General features: G+C 36.2%; 1 protein-coding gene across 1 annotated transcript in view; it reads right to left on the bottom strand.

Annotated features, from left to right (window-relative positions):
- LOC147761556 (uncharacterized) overlaps nt 1–19,766 on the bottom strand; it is a 34,733-nt gene extending 14,967 nt beyond the window's left edge. The window contains exons 1-3 of the mRNA XM_087013270.1: nt 19,575–19,766; nt 13,558–13,667; nt 11,901–13,362 (exon numbers count right to left, since the gene is read on the bottom strand). Of these exons, the coding sequence (XP_086869396.1) occupies nt 11,901–13,362; nt 13,558–13,667; nt 19,575–19,766 (1,764 nt within the window). The remainder of the gene's footprint in view (nt 1–11,900; nt 13,363–13,557; nt 13,668–19,574) is intronic.
- Nucleotides 19,767–20,959: the final 1,193 nt, after the last annotated feature.

Raw genomic sequence — 20,959 nt, 5'->3', positions numbered from 1 at the left:
ATAGTCATGTAATAAGGAGCTGAAAAATATTAAGGATAAGTAATATGTATAATAAGTACCCAAAATGTCTATGTGTTTATATATTTTCATCCAGTTCCATCTAATTCAGTAAGAACAATTTATTTATTTTAACTCTACTAATGTAAAGAGTCTAAGTTGTCTAAATGTAAAACTGCACCTAGTTAATCTGTACATTTATTCATTGTTCATCACAATGTGCAACAATACTGTCATTACTAACAGTGCCAAAATATTTACTGCAATCCCAAAAGTAAGTGATGTCAGCAAGTATCCACTGCCTTGGTCACTGAAATTAGTTTTACTATAATGAAAAAAGTGAATTCAGATAGCATCAAAGTTGGCTCATATTCATGGCATAGGCTGCAAGCTGGAAGATGCTGAACTTGGGAAGAAAATTTTTAGCATTGATATATTAGCATTAGTAGAGACCTGGTCTGGTAATGTAAGCAAGATAGAAATAGCAGGCTTTGTATCATACAGTAGTTGTAGAAAAAAAAATCAAACAGAGCCAAGAGATTGTAGCATTTGTTAGAAAATCAATAACTGCAAGAGTTTCCAAGTTAGAAAGTAAGTGTGAAGATATTCTGATACTGAAATTGAGCAAACTCTAATTTGGGTTTAGACGTGATGTCATCCTTGCCACAGTCTACATAACTCTCCCCAACTCTGTGATCAATGAGAATGCCGATCCATATGATAGACTTACAAATGAACTTGCAACAGTGTCAGCTAACTGCGATATAATTATCCAGGGGATTTCATTGCCAGAATTAAAGTTAACTCAGATTTCCTTGCAGATGACAGCAAAGACTTTAATCAATTTTGGGGCCTATTATCTCAGTGATGCGTATAGCCAACCCTCTCCTATAAACTCAATGGACTCCCAAAATTCAAATAATCAAATGCATTCGGTGAAAAGCTGCTACAGCTATGCAAATATTGCAATTTAGGAATTTTAAACGGTCGTAAACTAGGTGATCTACTTGGCAATATACTTGTTATCAACCAACTGGTAACACTGTTACCGTAACAGTGTTGTTGTAATGTCATTTGCAGTGCCACTTTGTACAGCAGCATCCCATACTTCACGTCAGCAATCTGTCAATATTCCACGCCCTACTTATCCTTGAACTGTACTGCAAAACTACTTACAACAAACATACAAAATCAATTAAGCTGATGCCAAAATTGATTTGGGAAAATAATTATCATGCTAAATTTGTTGAGGCCCTAGGTGACATGAGAACAAAGCAAAGGATTGATTACCTTATGTCACAAGCTCTCTCTCCTGAAGAGGCAATACCCTTAGTAAATGAAACAGTCACAACTGCTGCTGAAAAGGCTCTTTTATCAAGAAAATACACCTCGTTCCATCCTCCAAAAAGCAAGAAAAGGGCTACATGGTACAGCAATGGCTTAAAATCGCTAAGGTCCGACTTAAAAAACTTATCAAAACTTAGGAGCAAGAAACCCTTTGACAATTCAGTCAGTGCATCATACAACCAAGCATTCAATCGATATAAGAGAGAATATGAAAAAAAAAGAATATAAAAAAGGCCTACTTCAAAAGTTGCAATCCATGGAAAATGCAAACCCCAAATGTTTCTAGAAAGTAGTTAGAGATTTAAATATGGAGTCTACACAAACTGAATTTATTGAACCGAGTGAATTTTATGAGTATTTTAAGCCTTTGCGAGGAAACAAAATCAAGTCAACATAATTTTGATCAAGATTTCAAGTGTGATATAGAAAATAAACTAAGGCAAAGTGAAATGAATTCTCCAGACAAAACTGCACTTGACCATGACATTTAGTGCTGATGAGATCATGAGCAATATAAAAAAATTGAAAAATGGCAAATCAACTGGGGAGGACAAGGTAACTAATGAATGATCAAATCGGATTTTCTTATAGGTGTAACTGTAAAATTGTTCAATATCATATTCATAAGTGCTAAGTACCCATCAATATGGAACAAGGCATTTATTGTCCCTATCCACAAATCTGCTGACGAATCAAATGTTAACAACTACAGGGGAATATCTATAACAAGCTGCCTTGGAAAGCTATACAACTCGGTCCTATTGAACCGTATTCAAGCACTCGCATCACAACAAGGAGTACCCTACCTGATCAAACTGGCTTTAAGCAGGGTCATAGTACTTCAGATAACATTTTTGTACTTAAAAGTTCATTATCACAAAATTTATGAAAGGAAAGAAAAAATATACACATGTTTCATTGACTTTTCAAAAGCATTCGATAGTGTTTGGTGGAATGGATTACTGTTCAAGCTACGGACTCTAGGAATGGGAGGACTTATATACAAAAACACAAAGAGTATGTATGAAAACTCCAAACCATGCGTAAAGACAGATAGTGGTATATCCCCGGTCTTTTTATTCAAGACTAGGTGTAAAGCAAGGTGACACTCTGAGCCCATTTCTTTTTAATATTTTTATTGATAACCTTCCTAGATCAATTGATGGCGAAAGTGCTGCAAGTCCAGATATAAATGAAATACCAGCTCAAGGTTTACTATATGCTGATGACCTCATCCTTATGTCCAAGACCCCCAAGGGACTAGGGAAAAGTTTGGAAATTGTAGAAAATTTCTGTAACAAGTGGAGACTGACTGTTTGTGTCACCAAAACTTAAATAGTTATTTTAAACTCAAAATCAAATACTCGCATTGAAAATATTTTTCTGTATGGAAAATCAATTCAAGAGGCCAACAAATACATGTATCTATATAGGTCTCCTTCTAAACTTATTAGGAAGCTTTACAGAAACCCAAAGTAATCTCCTCCATCGTGCTACAGAGGTATTCTTCAGTCTGTCCAAGTCTCTTCCACTTCAGAGTAATGTTAACACATCCTTTCAAGAGAAATTATTTGATGCCCTCATTTCCCCAATCCTAATATACTGCTCAGAGATATGGGGCTACTCTGTGTCGACGGATATCTGCCCTACAGAAAAGTTACACCTTAAAATTTGCAAATTCCCTGGCCTCTGTAAAAACGTATCAAACTACGGTGTATACACTGAACTTGGCCGCCTTCCTCTCTATACCACAATACAGTTTGCATCTGTCAAACTATGGTGTAAAACATTCAAATGTCTGATGAAACATTAATGAAACAAGCATACATACATGAGATAAATAGTTACAAGTTGCTGACACCCTATGTTCCATCTACAGTCCACACTCTCAGACCAGCTTGTATGTCATGGTCTGAGGGGATCCGAAAACTCCTTTTCACATTTGGCCTTGGGGATGTGTGACTTAGCCAGTCACCTCCAAAAAATTTCACCGCGATTTTCAAACAAAGACAAATTGACCACTTTACCCAAATATGGAATAGCAAATTTCAAGCCAACAGTTAATTGCCTATCATCCGTATGCTTCACCAAAAGTGTGAAAGGGCAACTTATGTTGATAAAATAACAAATTATGACACTTTGTCAACTCTTGCTAAACTACGTCTTAGTGACCAAAAACTCCACATCGAAACTGGGCGGCACAACAGGCCAAAAACTGAAAGGTGCAACTATTCCACTGCCCAATGTACAAAGCTGACCGAGGCACCCTTTTTAGTAAAAGCTTAACCCTAGAAGCTGATACAAAGTCACCAGACAGTCAATTATGCCAAGTATTTAACAGTGCCAACAGAGATATTTTAGAGTCCCTTTCCAATTTTATAATCATTTTATAATCATTCAAGAAAAGAAATGTTGCTAACTCTTAGCATATCCCTTACAAAATTTCAGTGTATGGTCCCACTGTTGTGAGAAGTGACTCGGCAGTGGGACTGAATATGACACATGGTCAACAGCCACATTATTTATATCCGTGCAACTTATTTACTTATCTATATCTTTATATATATTTCATTGATTGTAATTATCTATGTTTATGCAATTGTAGTTCTCCCTCCCTTTTAAGTTTGAACAACTCCTTTTGTGTAACATATGATTGTACACATATGTTTATGGTATGCTTATAGTACATTTATAATCATAACGGATTCATTTATAACCTTGTCCCACATTCGACTCAGAACAGCTCAGAATGGAAATATTAAAGCTGTAGATGCAGCGTAGATATCAGTATAGATATCACTATACCTAAAACGTAATCCGCTGCTGTCAAGCTGTTTTGTAATAGGACAGCTTTCGTAAATAAACAAATGGGCATTTCTATCATTACATGCGTTACATGGACATATTCTTTTTTATTAACAATTTGTAGTTTACTCGAATATTCAAGAGAGAGATCTTCGTCTAGAATTCGAATTAGGTGAATAATATATAGCCTCCTACACTCTTATATCAGGGGTTTATAAAATAGTATACAAATTAAAGTTTCAACGATACGAGAATTTTGTAACAGACTATTAGCGCACCCTGTGGTCAAAGAGTACTTAAATGGGCCTCAAGAAAGTATACAGAATTGAAAAAGAGCAACGAAGAGCCTCGATTTATGGCTGAGAACATTAAGTAAAACTAAGGCCGCATAAACATGGAGAAGAGCCGAGGCTCTACAAAGCCGAGAACTAAATATAACTTCAGTGTATAGGCTTTTGGATTGAAATTTTAAATAAATTTTTTAAAAAATATAATTATTGTTCAACTCTAAAAATTCCAAGTATTAAGGAGAAATAGTTTAAACATTATCATTAAATCAAAAACCCATTGAGAGGTGTCAAAACTGCCAGACACTGGAACCTGTCAGAAGTCACATACTTGTAGGCCGGTATGGCATTAATTCTATGACCTAATATACTGATTTTTCGATGTGCCAAAACAAAGAAAGGAAGAGTAATAAAATTCTCAGCATAAACTAGAGACTTCATTTTTTCTAAAATACCCCATGTTTTATTGCATTAGGCCACACTTTTGTATTTTTATGGATGACATCCTCTGGGGACCCCGAAATCGGTGCGAGAGGGGTAAAAAAAAAGGTAAAAAAAAAATACTGCTTAAGTAAGGGAATGCTATCAGTACACAGCTGGAAAGACACATTTACCACAAAAACACGTATCGAACTAATGTCTTTATCCATGCTCTTAAAATATTAAAGCGTTGTAAATACTTCGAAGAAAGGTAAAAAAAAGTCATAAATAGATATACTGCATATTACCAAATCTATTTAAGGTTATTTCATTAATTTTGTTGGTATAGCAATCGATAAAACAAATATCAAACAAACAGTATGTCTTTCTTTTTACTCTCAGAATATTAAAGCATTGTAGGCTATGAACACTTCACAGAAATGTTTAAAAAATGATGCAAAGATATGCTTAATACTAATCTATTAAAGGTCATTTCGGTCGATGCCGTTTTGTCTACTTCGACTCAAACGACCTTCAGCCCACCAAATATCTCGGCGCCCTTGTCGACCCTTTTTTACGCTACAAAAAACCTGGTATGTGCTCCTTTGGATAGAATGTCACTGAAATTTTCCAGGCGATAATCGCTGGCCGCCGCCAGCATTTCGTATTATTGTAAAAAGGTGATATCTCCATGCCCAATATCAATGGCATACCAATCAAAAACGACGGACCCCGTTCTCTTTATGACTTTAATTGTCGTGTGATTTGAAAGTAATCCTAGAGATGAATTTTTCTGGCAAATTCAATGACGACGTTTGCGACAACCGATTTCGTTGGGGGCGATTTATTTTCGAAAATCGGTGCGCGCGCAGGATGGCATCCATAAAAATAAAAAAAGTGTGGCCTTATCTTTACAACTGCTTTATAAATTAACTTTGAAAAAAGTTATGTTTTATAAGCACCCGATATGTTTGTGTGAACCAATTTACGTTGCTAGTGGTGGTGGTGGGGGTTTTACTTACTGTTTTCCCGTCATTTACAAGGTAATAAGCAGCAAGATGTAGTACAGTCTCTCCGCTGTCACTGAGGTACGTGTGCAGATTTTTGTCTTTTAAATTTTCCTCTATATACTTTACCAAATGATCAGGGTCTGCTTTTTTAAACTCCTTTTCTAGAGCGACCCAGACTTCCTTCTCGGTCCCTCCCAGACTCTGCTCCGTCTGTCCAGCATTGCCACCCGACATTTTTCACTCGCAATCTTCTTTCCAAAAAGTTCTTATTAGGATAAATTTTATCTACTCAGGCAATCTGAGCCTGCTGTTGAGACACCTTTACGCTGATGCGTAACTATGGGATCTTCTTAAACAATCAACAGTCAACATAATACGCTTGGTTTTTATAGCGATACTCTATAGGCTGACCCAATGAATCCGTTAACGCATTGCGCCGATATCGACTCTTCGATACTTATATTCGACGCTTTCTTTGCTATGAAGATTTATTTGACCTAATAGTTCATTATCGGTCAATATTTTTTTTGAAAAAGAAAAGGTTCAATAATTGCGACTGGATTACGCTACGTGTATAATGTCACAAAATTTCAAGTAAATAAGAAACGCCAATCAATATTACAAACGTTAACTTCTGTTAAGTTATTTATGCAATGAACAGGGATTTAAATGATAAATACGTATAGTTTATGTTTACGCAATGAAGTCATGTTACGTTAAATAAAATCTCAATTAAATATTACATTAAAAAATGCTTAATTATGCTTTAATTACATGATGAATATGTGCACATTACTCATAAGATTTTACTGTGTAATGAAACAACTTCCAAACATATGCAACTTACTTACGAATTGCCGTCATAAAGTAGACGCATAATTGTGTCATTTGTATAATTGTATCATTTGATAAAATGGTGCTATTAGCGGGTCTCTAGTTATTTCCTTAACACAGTTGTTCTGAATCTCGTTAACTGCAAGCACATTGCATTCAGGATTTTGTTTCACTGTGGAAGTCCGCAGTATTGTGTAATAGCGTTTGTCTCCATGCGTCTCTGCGTAAGGGCGTGACAACAAACACAGGATTGGTATAAAAAGAAGTGCTCCGGATGGGGCTTGTACTCAACCCTAGTGTCAGGCCATTATCGTAATCTAACCGATTGCGTCACCGGAGCTGGGACGGAACAACTGTTGCAATCAACTGTTTCTAAATGATATTATACATTTGTTGATATTGTATGTGGAAAATGTCAATAAAGATACAGCAAACAGAGGCACCATTTGTTACTGCGACTGATAGTCTCTTCCAAGAAAAACCTTATTTAGAATTGTTCAGTTAACACACTACGCAACATATTCCGCATTCGGTGCTGCACCTTATAGATTCAGCGAAGAGTAAGATTTGGCCGATAATGAATAAATAATGTTACTTTTATTATTGTTTTACTGTAGATTGTGTCCTCAGCGTATCGTAAAGGTAGTGAATCGTATTAAGTTAAATCGACTTCACACTCTTTTATGTTTCCGGCAGCCCTTTTTAACACACCTTTTGCCACCTGCTCATAGTGAAAAATCGGTTTCCGTATAGAGAATTCTAACAAAGAATTCTAACAACTACATGCCGTTGACATGCATGCACATGTACAATATTGGGGTAGTGCGTGCAAAGGACACAGTGCAACACCTATAGCTCAATTTATTATTTCAGTTCAAAATAAATATCCGGTCGATATACTAGTACAGGTTTTTTACTGGTCTCCTACCGCCAGAGCTTCACTGTGATGTGTCCGACACCGACTTGGCGTTAGAGACCACGCACTGTTCCCGACCAAAATATAAACCGAGAAAAATAGTGTGGCCTGCAAGGTTTCCCTTTGATGCGCACGAAGAGAAAAAAAATTTTTTTTGAGGATCTTGACTTATTGATGTCACCACTGAATCGAATCAACAGCACAGTGGTGAATCCATGATTTCGACGTTGAATATGTATACTCCATAGTACATAGCATGAATGTCTTATTATGCACAATAAAAATATCTGTAAAGGCTTGCCCCCTTCCTTTGGCGTTAAAAGAAATAAGAACATGGGCAAATCTAAGGGCCTACGGATGCGTGCTTATTATACAGTAAAGTTCATTATGTAAATACAATTATGTATGCACTTTTAAATATTTTTATATTTAAAAAAGAATGATGCAAGAAAAGCGAGCGTCCCTTCTCCGGGATCTGCAGACTTATGTCTTAGAGCACAAAATCACAGGACATTGTTAAATACAGTGTAAATGTACCTACAGGCACAACTTTTATAATCTCAAAGATGATTTTTTATTTTTTGACTAACTTTTATTAGTATTCCATGGCTACAAATTATATGTTGGGGTACTTAACTTGTAGTTGGGGTCGTTAATTTGTGCATTTGTGCTCAAAATCTAAGGTTCATGTTAGCAAACTGCAATTGAGGCTTGTGCTACGAGCGAGAAAAACACTGACAAACAAATTAGCTTCATTTCATAATGGACGCTGTTGATTCCTGGATGTAGATTTCTATCATTTTCACTTAAGCTTTGTTTTCAATGCACACAATACAATACAGAGGTACCCTGTACGGTAATGAAAAAAGCTTACAGACACTATATTGTGTCTAATCGTATATTAAAAAAAAACATTTACAGAAACACTTCACTCACACATACTGATATAAAAGATGCTCTACGTAGCAGGCCAATTATTTATCCAATATGCCATTACAATTACAAATATATTTTGCATGGCTGCTAGTACATTCACATTTAGAAATGTATGTAGAGAGGAAAAGCTTTACAGAAAACTTTTAGCACAAATACACATACAATAGCTTCCGATTGAATTTAATATTTGCACCATTAAATACATGTTTTACAAAACTAAGCAAGAGAAAAGTTCATAATCATCATTTGGTTCAAATGTATTTAAAAATACATATACAGTAACTGATTCTATGTACCTAATATGTAGACTATTTACATCATTACAAGTTAACAAAAACTTAGCGAGAAAAATGGCGTATGTATTTAAAAAAAAAAGCATTTTTAATACACAGTCAAACACAAACTTGAATACAGTAATTCCAGAATCGTACAAATAGTACAGTAATGTTTTCCGATTCACCTAAGATTATGGTTGTGTCCTCAGTGCACTGCGACAGCTTGAACTCTACCAGTACGTCCTCAATAATTACACTCCCTTAATTTTCTTATTTAGCATTACTTTTAACTATAAAACTTTTGCACACAAAAAATAGTAAAAATAAAAATAAAAATAAAAAATATACGGAGCCAGGGTATAATCTTTAAATACCCCCTTTTCAAAAAAAAAAAAAAAAAAAAAATGAAAAATGATAAAAAAACACAATTAACACAAACCTTTTGTCCATTGCTTTAAAAGATTGCAATCATCTTGGATTATTTCAAAATCCCTAAGTATATACGCTTGTTACCCACCAAATATGTATTATAAGGGTAACAGGGATGAGAAAAACCACTGAAATAAAACTTTGTTTGATAATAAAAACGGTATCTTTCCATAAATCCATATGGAAATTGGGAGAATCTTGGATTTTCTAAAAAATGCCGAAAGGTACGCACTTCTAACCATCCACATATTATATCACATGGGTATTTAAAGTATAGAAAAAACTGAGAAAGAAAATTATTAAGATTACGGGCATTACATCTCCCTGGTAGTAGTTGACGTCAATACACTGTGTATTCCTATGGCAATGGCAGTCTCTTCTGATTTTTTTTCAAAATACCCAAGGGAACACGCTTCTTACTCACTAGAGATGTATTACAAGGGTAATTAGGGGTGTGGAAACCCCTATGGTAGAAAAAAATTCGGCAATGCTCACTTTATTCCCCCACCCCCCGACACACACCAGCTTTGGCAACCTGAGTAATATGTTGCTATATATGAAATAAGCGCCTCCCAGTAAATATAGAAATTAAAAATTAAACAAAATACGTAGATGCTGAGTAAAAGCGAAGACATGGCATAAAGCGAATTTCCCAATGATAAATTATTATTTTATATAATAAGAATAGAATATGATCTAATATCCTATATACATTTGAGCCATGACGTAATCCGTAATTCTATGGGTAAATCATAGTGAAAAAAAGTATCATGAATCAGACGACTGACTAGTCATAGTAAAGAAAGCATTATCAGGCAGACAGTTGATCAATCAGAGAAAAGGAATCATTTTATACATGTATACATCAGACGGCAAAAAATAAAATTAAAAAAAAACGGCAGATGGCAGCAATATTGGAACTTTTGATGTTATTGTAGGAAATTGACGTTCATCTTCGGTCAATAAGTTGTTTTGTAGGCCTCAGAAAATTTACATCGAATGATGCGCAAAACAACACATTGATTACAATCTAAGTCAGTAATTGCTAAATATTGTTAGATTGTACCGTAAGACTTAGAATATTAATGCATTGCATATAAACAAAACTAGATTAATGTGATAGTCAAATAAAATATCCACTCTATTAACGAAACTAGGGAACTGCATGGCCAAACCATCACACAAGCGTCTTTCCAATAGAATACAGTAAGAGATATTAAAAAAATATAGCAGGTCTGCTGCAGCATGGATCGACCAGCCATGGTTGCCTAACAACTGTGCCAAAGTAATCCCCTGATGTGATTTGGCCAAGCGTAACCATCAAATTTTCAACTGGACCGTTAACAGAATTTTCAAGACAGGTTTATGACTCAGGAAAAACGATGTTTGTAGATCTGGTAATTCCGTCATTTAAAGATGCCTGTGAAGTCATTTTTGCCACAAAAACCAATTAAATGCCAGCATATAGTTTCAAATAGTACAACTAAGAGAATTACCAAAGGAAAAAGTAGGTCAGATAAGTAGGTTAAATTTCAGACCACAAATTAAAAGAAGAGCTGTCTAAAGGTTTTTTTATGGCTGATCGAGTGATTTATTCAGTATATCCCTTGGCATGTAGAATTTATTTGAGCTGTATAAGTAACTAGTAGAATTTTTTTTTTTATATTTGCTACTGGGAAACTACCAAAGCTCAGTTTATATGTACCTTTAAATGGCGCATGGCATACCCAGCATACCTTAGAAATCGGTAACGCCTTTCCCAATAGATGATGACATGAAGCCGCTGGAGGCGCCATTGTAGAATTTTATTTTCTGTCACAAGACGCACCGATTCCGAGAGCATGGCGATGATCATGTTGAACAGCATGACGTAACTGAAAATTATATAAATAACAAAGAACCACACAACTAGACCAGGGAAATGTGCTAATGAGTACACATCAAAATCCCCTATCCCTATCATGAGCTCAAAAAGAGTGAGGACAGCTTCTCCAAACGTCTGGAATCCGGCAACAGGATAGTTACCGGATGATTTAAACAGTAAAAACATTGCGGAGCTAAATCCCAACAGTTGGATTAAAAATACAATAGAAAACCTGAGCAAATCACCAAATATAACTCTCTGAATGATGACAGTGTAAAAACTGAAGTATTTGAAAGGTCTTAGAGCGTGAAGGAGTGACCACCACCCGAAGACAACAGCAAAAGCCAGGACTGTTTCTTCATATTCATAATTGGCGAAACGTAGAATAAAGGAGATGAAGATGGACAAACACCACAAAATAACTACAACCGAGTATCTCTCATTCATTCTCATTTTTCGCAGTGGAAACATAAATTTGATACAGAAAATGCAGAAGCAATTCCAAGGTGAGCGTCGGGATTGCATGTTTGCAATTATTTCGAGGACCAACAAATACAAAACGTATAAAAAGACCATGATTTCCAGAAAGGCTCTTGTAGAGCCCTCTCCCGTTTGATAAGCCTGATTAGATGTTAAAATGCGAGTTTTTTTAACTCCGTCATAAGATGCAAACGCAGGACGATGTACAATACACCCAGTCATAATAAAAACCATGACCAAATGCACGGACATGAAAATAAGATGAATCCGTCGTGTTTGCCTGTTCCATTTTTCTCTTACCGCAGACCGTATGGGTGCAGGTTCCACGAGCTTCAAAGCGTTCCGTCCCTTGTTCATCGTAATCAGTTCCATGAGAGAGAGTGTGTCGTCTTTCTTGACAAAATGCTCATCGGTTCTTTCTTCCAGAAACCCATTTCCAGGCTCAACGTTAACTTTCATCTTAAGAGGCGTCAGGCGGTGGTTCACGTGGCCACCAATCAGGTTCTCTTTTGAGGGTTGAATCTGGGACTCATGAGCGCCGTCTAGATACAGGAGCCACTTAAACATTTCAATTGCCCCAAGTCTCGCTGCGATCTCGAGTGGGATGTAACGATAGGACCAGTTCCATAATTCGGGTTCAACTTTGTTTTCAGAATCAGGCAAACAAAGGATTTCCTTCTCACCTATTGGTTTCCCGTCAAGTTGCGGTTTGTGTTTCAAGTTTTTGCCATCGACAATTTTGTTCAAAATAAACATAAAAACCGCTTTCACGTTTGCAACGAAAGGATCTTCTTTCTCTTCAGACTTGTTTTCGAAAATTGACTGGTCTGCTATATATGTTTGATCTGATAAATACTCATCGTCGGAACTCTTTTTCTGCAGATTTCTTGCCCACTGTTTAGTGGAGAGGATGATCAGCTCATGGAACACGTTGTTACCTTGGCTGTTGACTTTAAACGGATTAGCCTTTTCGAGTACTTTTTCCAATATCTTTTTTCTATCGATGCATAATTTTTCATCATCCCCGAGCAGATAACTGTCGTTTTCTTTCTCCAAGTCATTCACTACTTCATAATTCATTACTGCTGGCGCACTTTGACACCGCCCCCCTTCTGGTACTTCGAAGGCGTCCGCTACGTTATAATTCGTTACTGCCGGCGCACTTTGACACCGGCCCCCTTCTGGTCGTTTGAGGGCGTCCGCTACGTTATAATGCGTTACTGCTAATCGACAAGCAGCTACTATAAGGGGAAGTTCACCCGACAGCAGCCCTAACAATGCTTCATGGTCGTCGGCTTTAAATTTTGCTCCAGTGGCGGGATTGTTTATACAACTTGTTACTTCGTCGTCGGGTACATCGGGCGTTGATATTTCACCACCGGCTGCATTGCTTGATGTTGCTTCACCACCGGGTACTTCACTTGGTGTTATTTTATTGGAAGCTTTATGCACATTGGAAAAGATGCCCACGCAGCAGGCGTTATTGCTCTCCGCCAATGGAAATGACACAGAAGGTATTGAGGTGTGCCATCTGGGCTTCTTAATTTCCGAGCATTTGGATAGCACAGGAAAATATGAATGTATAGACGTGAACCAACTGGGCTTCCCATTTTCCTCCTTTTCCTTTATAACGTTATCGTAAAAGCGATTTTGCATTTCTGATGCTTTTGTGCCTGTCTCAACAGGTGCACTTGCTCTTGGAGGATGCCCAACTTCTGTTGATTCAGAATTTAGAATTGCCTCTACCACGCCCAAGTTGCCTCTGAAATTAATCAAAGAAGGGACCAAACTTAGCATCATTTAAAGAACATCCTAAAGGGAAATATTCTCGATAAACTGTCCCATATATTGTATTTCCAAAATAAAAAATGAATATTTCAAAGAGAAAATTTCAAATAACGAGAGAGAGAGAGAGAGAGAGAGAGAGAGAGAGAGAGAGACTACTGTATATACGTACTTAAATATTGCTACATGAAGGGCAGTTAATCCTTCGTAACCGTTCTTGTTACACGCAATGTCAACAAATTTGGTTTTCGAGTCTGCAATCTCTATTAGCTTATTTGCAACCTGCAAATGTAAATGCGTACTATTATTATATGACAACTGATCCCCATTCTAACAACAACCATAACATCAACAGAAATATTAAAAAATTAACAGGATTAATTTATAACCGTGTTCTACATTCGTCTCAGAACAGTTCAGAATGGAAAGATTTAAATTTTAAGTCGAAAGGTGCAGCGTAGATGAAATATTATATACTTAAAAACGGAATAACAAAACCAAAAAGAGACACTTTATTTTCGGTAAACTGGAGATTGTGCGTAGGAACCGTATTAGTTCGGTTTTGAGTGTGTGTTGGAAGGGGGGGGGGGGGGTGAAAATTCCGAAAAAATATGTGATAGTTCCTCTGCTTCTTTTTTTTAAAATTCTTATTGGTACCTAGTAGACTTTTGACTTTAAGGTCTGTAAACGGTTCTTTAGAAGTTTTTATCCTTGAGCAGTTTGAAATTGTAATTCTAATTGTAATTTAATGGTTCTGACAGGGTTTATGATAATCAGAATTCCGAAAATAAGCTTTTTCGTGGACCTAATTATTCAATAATGCATCTCCCTTTTTGCTAACAAAAGCAATGAAAATCCCTTTAGAAATATAAAATGTAGGCGTTTATATTTCTCGATGTTAAGCGTAAGCATAAACACTTCGGAGCATTTAGTGTCATTTTAACACCATTCTATTTTACGATGAAATAGCAATCAGCATGGGGCCATATAGGAAAAAGCTTTTACCTAAAAATTGGCTTAGTTGACGACAATTGAATAGGCTTCAATCCCTTGCCGTCATTTTGGTTTAAATGTTTTTGTTGTGGATTTATGATCCCCTTATTACATACTTTTATTAAACAAAGGTACTATATGCAATTTTAATTCACTTTTGTCTTTATGAAGTTAAAACCTTATGAAAAGTTGCTATGTATGGATGAAAGGCCAAGAGAAATATATGCAAATTACATGTAATATCCCCGTCACACTAGAGGCCTAGAGGCAGAAAGAACAATAATGCCTTCAAAAATACAATTCTTTGTGCATTCCAGGTTATTCCAAGAGCATTCTAAAAATTCCGAGTGCATTCCATATATTTTTACCCATTCTTGTGGCCGGCTCGAATGTTTTTGTCATGTCAAAAACTTTCGAAGTGCATTCCAAGTGGAAAATTATCGAATGGCATTGGAGTTCGCTTCATATATCATTCGAGGCACCTTACATACTTCAGCCTGTATTCGGCCAGCAGTCAAACCACACTCGTACGGCATTTGAATTTCATTCGGAATATTCTGACTGCAACTTGAAATTCCCTCCCGATTATGGCACGAATTTTTCAATTAATTCATTCTGGCTGGTTCTGCTTGATTCCTGCTGGTTCCGAATAAGTGTGACAGGGGCCTTAAGTCACGTGCCAGTTCGAATATCCCTCGAATGTGATCAGAATGTTTCGAATGTTGCCAGAATGCCGTGAGAATATTTAAAATGCAGTCATAGTGAAGTTAGAATACTATTCAAATGCCATTCAATAATTTTCCACTTGGAATGCACTTCGAAAGTTTTTAACATTCAGGCCGACCACAAGAATGGGTAAAACTATTTGAAATGCAATCGGATTTTTTAATGCTCTTTGAATATCCAGGAATGCACAAAGAATTGTCTTTCCGACGGCATTCTTGTTCATTCTGCCTCTAGTGTGACGGGGGTATAAAATCCATGACATGACAAAAACATTCGAGCCGGCCACAAGAATGGGTAAAAATATTTGAAATGCACTGAGAATTTTTAGAATGTTTTAGAATGCTCTTCGAATATCCTAGAATGCACAAAGATTTGTATTTCAGACGTCATTCTTAATCATTCCGCCTCTAGTGTGACGGGGATTTTATACCCCGCCAGAATGTTTCAAATGTGCCTCGGATGAGGTGAAATATTAATTTTGCCAGCAATCGAACTACACTAGTACGCCATTCAAAGTATATTCTAAATATTCTTACTGCCTTCTGAAGCATTATAGATATTCCTGGTTTTCCAACTACATTCGAACTGCATTTGAGAGCTAAAACAGCCGAAACTGCACTCACCATTCCAGGTGAATTCAAGCGCATTCTGAGTATTCCAACGGTACTCTTACAATAATTAAGGTCAATTTAAACTTTTTCCCCAAATGTGGTGCGAATTTTTAAAATTCTTTATTCAGCTTCATTCTTCTTGATTCCTGCTGATTCCAATTAAGTGTGACGGGGGTATAAGTACCTGTCTTAGTAAGGTTCAGAACAGGGTGGCACATGACCCTCTCAGATTTGGATTAAAATTGGTGTATTTGTTCATTATAGAACCAAATCAACATAATGATATTGGTTTATTTGTATCACCTTCTGTTGCCATGGTAATAGCACTTAGAAATTTCCACCCAAGATGGCGGAATCCAGGTTTCAATTTCAACCATTTTTGAGATTATAAACCATAAAATAGAATGATTTTTTTTTTATTTTCAGATATTGTTAAATATCATATTTTACTGAACCAAAAACATAATCAACTGTTTTTTCCGGCCTTAAAAATTAAAAAAAAAATAATAAATAAAAAAAGATAAATGGTGAATATTCAAAATTTTTTAAGTTTGCAAAAATACATTCTTCCTTGAGTCCATAAGGGTCGACCACGATGATTAGCTCAAATTTCTCCTAAATTCTTATGTTGTTTACACATTAAATTCTCTCAAACTATAGTTATGTTATTTCCTAATTAACAAAATAAAAAAGTACAAGATATCTGAAATAGCTTCTGACAATTCCACGATGTTGGGCTAAGTTACATTTGGTATCAATTTTACATCTTTAGACTGTCTCTAGTTCATATAGGTCGATCCCATTGATAAGCTGAAGCTTCTGCTTGTATGTATCCTTTTCCCTTTGGTGTACACAGTCACGATATGAAGTTTTTTATTTAATTTGGTTTAACTATATTAACGCTCCGTTCTTTCCATCAAACATGGCCCCAAGTTTAGTGTAACGGAGCAAATATGGCGTCGCTGAAACTGGTCATTTTATCAGCTTTGTTTGTATTTTAAATACTGGTTGTGAAGAACTAGAGATTGTACTCTATTTGTATAAGTTTTTATTATATTTACCTAATATACAGGCAATCTGTGCTGTTATCTAATTCAAGTACCTGAGAGGGCACGACGGGCCTCAGAAGGTACTGTAATAAAGAACATGTACAGGTATACCTCAGTACCATATTGGATCTGTACATAACCGTAAATCACAAACTTAACTTGAACATTGAAACTTTATTAGAAAACCGATTCGCGACGACTGTAAATCAGCGTGTAGTATCTGATATATTTGATTCATTTGCCAATTACGTTGTATATTATCGGTGATGGCACATGAAGTAGAAGACATTGGATATTGAAAGGTTTTTTCGATTGGTACATGTACCTAGCAGCTTTCGTGATTTTCGAATGATTTATGTTGAGGTGGTTTTTCAGCAATGTAGCGGCTGATGCATGTGTGATGCGATTTTGCAACGGGAGCCGATATTGAAAGTAAAAAATATTAACTATCATTCTCAAACTGGAGCACATCTTAGCCGATGACATGAACATATATATATATACACTTCACAGTAGTGTTGATGTCAATTTTGATGAAAGGATGTTAAAAGGGCCACAGGGGCGAATTTGTGTGTCACAAATGCATGTGTGGTGCCATATTGCAACGAGAGCCGATAGTGAGAGTAAAAAGATTAAATTATCATTCCCAAAATCGTTCAAACTTTAACAAGTAGCATTAATCTATATTTATATATATATTAAACAGCAGAGTTGATATCATCTTTATTTGAAAGGTAAATAAAAATTCCCAGCCGTAAAAAAATGTCAGCGAGCCTAAAAAAATCGGAGAGGAATTGCGTCATTTTAATTCCAGACACGATGTAAGGTTTCATTGTTGCCGCACCTCAGGCTACATTCTTACATAAAAAAAAAAAAAATTAACACTAGAAATATTTTCCTATCGGATCATAGCTAAAAACAGGTATTCTACACTACAGTTGTATAATTTTGAATGCTCATTTTACGGCAACAAGCAAGATTGCCTTCACCATATTGGGCATTTTGAATTCCTCCATGAACATAAATATTAAATTCTCACCTAGTTTCCAAATTGATACAACAAATTGTACTTATTCTTAATCTCTATAAATTTATTGTATCATCCACCCGAAGGAGTGCCTCACGTCATCGCCATCTACCTGTCCAAATGAAACAAAAATCATCGACAACCGCGATGTGCGCTCTACCGGCAGGGGAGGTGACGTGATCCGAACGCAGACAGTTTCACGAAGAGCTCGCGCTAAGCCGATTATTCCTTGATCTCGCTCCGCGACACCAGTCCCTTCGTTATTATGTCCAGGTGTTAAATACACAAATGACAGTGACATGGATAAATTTTTTTAACAATTTTTTACCTTTGCAATTTACTCGGATATTCGAGGTAGGTCTTCGTCTAGAATTCGAATTAGGTGAATAACTTGTATATGCCCTTCTACCCTCTGATATCAGGGGCTCATAAAATAGTATACAAATTTAAAGTTTCAGTGATACAATTATTTTGTAACAGACTACTAGCGCCCCCTGAGTACTAAAGATGGGTCTACAAAAAGTATACAATATTGAAGGAAGCGCTATTCAATATTTCTGTAAGAGACTGCAAGCGACACCTTTGGTCAGAGATTAATATATCCTCCCTTCTGTCCGTGATTCACTGTGTTTGAAGCAATGAAAAAAAAAAAACGAATTTGGCGTAGCTGTTATCTGGGTTGCACGCACTTCTGATTATCGCAAATTAAATGAATTTTGACGGTTGCTGTCACAGGTTGCACTCAAGGGGAATTTTTTAGGGCACGTCCTTTGATTAAAGAAAAACAAAAATTGGTCTTCGTCGCAAATTTTGATGAGTGACGAAAACGGATTGTTGTGCGTTGCTACCGTATCCTTTTTCAACTTCAGTAGAAAGTATTATTTCCCATACACGTACGTGAACTATAAATATCGTTCAATTTCGTGATTTAGGTATCTGAATTACAGTCTGCTTTTCACAAAACAACAATGTGTAAGGAAATCCTGTCAGCTGTAATCACAGATGGTATGACCCAATTCTGTCTCGTTTTTCTAGACTCGCACGACAACGAAACCACAGCTACCTTGCACTTTCGTTTCCCCATTCAGATTCAGCCCAGGGACTTAGCGTAAAGAGTGGAAATTTCTACTGATTACGTAATGACCCGGTCATATGAATATAAAATGAGATTAATTAAATTAGCTATATCTGGTCCCCACTCTTTGGCGTAACTCACGAAAAATGACTTCATGTCATCGCTGTTTAACCGCCGATTCAGGATCGCAGCGAGCTTTTCCAACTCTGTGAAGTTAAGTGTACTCTTCCCTGATAATTTTTATATGTTTTTAATGTTACATTTTCCAACCTTAATGGATATGATGCAAAATACGATGTATGCCATAAACGGAGAGCGTGCACATAAGATCGGCGCATTGTTGCCCATGTCCCAATGTTGTTACCCAGTATCGTGGACGTGCAGATATATTATGTATATTCTGAGCTTGTAAAATACTTCGTACTTTCTGCTCACGTTGGAATAAATTTTCTATCTACCTATCTAGCCGGTATGGCATTCTTTGACCTAGGTATTTAATTTTTTTTTTGGGCTTGCCAAAATAAGAAATAGAGTCATGAAGTTTTTAGTATTCATTAAGAACTTCATTATCAAAAACATATCTCAAATCTTATTGCAATATAATTAAAACTGTGGTTGAAATCGAACTGTGACCTAAGTTAGTTTTTTAATTCAACTTGTGTGTCTGCATCCGATTTTTATTGTTGGTTGTGCAAATGGAGATCTTACCTCTCGCCCGTCCTTTAAACGGTAATAAGCAGCAAGATGTAGTGCTGTCTCCCCGCTATCACTGCGACAGTCGAGCAGGTCATGATTTTGCTCTATATACATTTCTAAATCGTCTTGATTTTTGGCTTTGAATGCTTCTTCTAGTTTCAACCATTCTGGAGTTTGCTGCTGGCTCGCATTGGCATCAGACATTTTGTTTTTCTTTTTTAACTTTCTCTCGACTTATTGCTTATTGAGCATCTGGCTTTGATGATTTTAATTTGCTCAGATAATTTGCACCTTCTGTGGAGATACCCCTATGTTGATGCGTAACTATGGGCCTTTTTAAACAACCAACAGTCAACATACGCTTGGTTGTTATAGCGATGCTCTATGTGGTGACTCAACGAATACGTTCACACGTTTTCATATGCGTTTAGGAGTTTGACTGCAATGGCAGGTGGGCGACTATATCGATGACATCTTAAGACTTTTTAATAATCATGAGAGTAAAACCCCATCAATTCAAAACCTGTCAAAAACGTCAAAATTGTAATCTTGAGACCATTGAGGATGAGCAATAATAACTTGTCTGTTAAAAGAACAGTTACAGAAATGAACTTTTCGGGGTACCTCTACGTGAAAGCTGTTGTTTTAAATTTATGAATGACAGCAACAAATTCACGTACCAGTACATAATGAATTACACAAGCCAGGTAGAGATCATCTCATTAACAAAGTCTCTTCATAACCACGTTTGCTTTGAAAAATATAGTATACGACCGTGTCGGATGCGAAACAGGTACGAAGCACGTATATTGATCCATTTTAAAAAAGGGTCTTCTTGGAAGCGACTGCTGATAAGAAATGGTGCCTTTATTTGCTTTCGCTTTAGCAACATAGTTACGCGCACGTACTACCAGCAACAATAATTACTATTCACGGATGAATCGGCTTACTTTTTTCTAATATTCAATTGCTTTTATTTATATATTTTTTTGCTCTGTTGACTGAATTGCTCTTCTGTAACAAAGTGACACCAATATGGCGAGTAGTCGTCAGGCGTCTCTATTACGTAACGCAAATGGGTAATACATGTAAAGACATTATGATACATCTTCCTTTTTTAAACAAAAAAATCTTAATAAACTGTTAAATGATTTAACGCACATTGTTTGTATTCTATACTGTAATTGCAATATGAACAAAAAGTCACTTTGGTTTAACAATGTTTCTACCACTACGAATCTTAATATTAGGTAGAGATACAGATTGTGGTATAACATCAACTTGTGCACGAGAAGGACTTTGATCCAAATTAATATCTACTTAAGGCTTTGACTCAAATGGCTCTTTTGTTAAAAGTAAATCTCTTCAATTCTTTCTTAATACAGTTTTCTTTTCAA

This window comes from Lingula anatina, chromosome 5, assembly GCF_051362555.1.
Source record: "Lingula anatina isolate TDL-2025a chromosome 5, LinAna3.0, whole genome shotgun sequence".
In the NCBI taxonomy this organism is placed as follows: domain Eukaryota; kingdom Metazoa; phylum Brachiopoda; class Lingulata; order Lingulida; family Lingulidae; genus Lingula; species Lingula anatina.
Note: the sequence above shows the minus strand (reverse complement) of the source record. Positions and strands in the feature narration are given on the sequence as shown.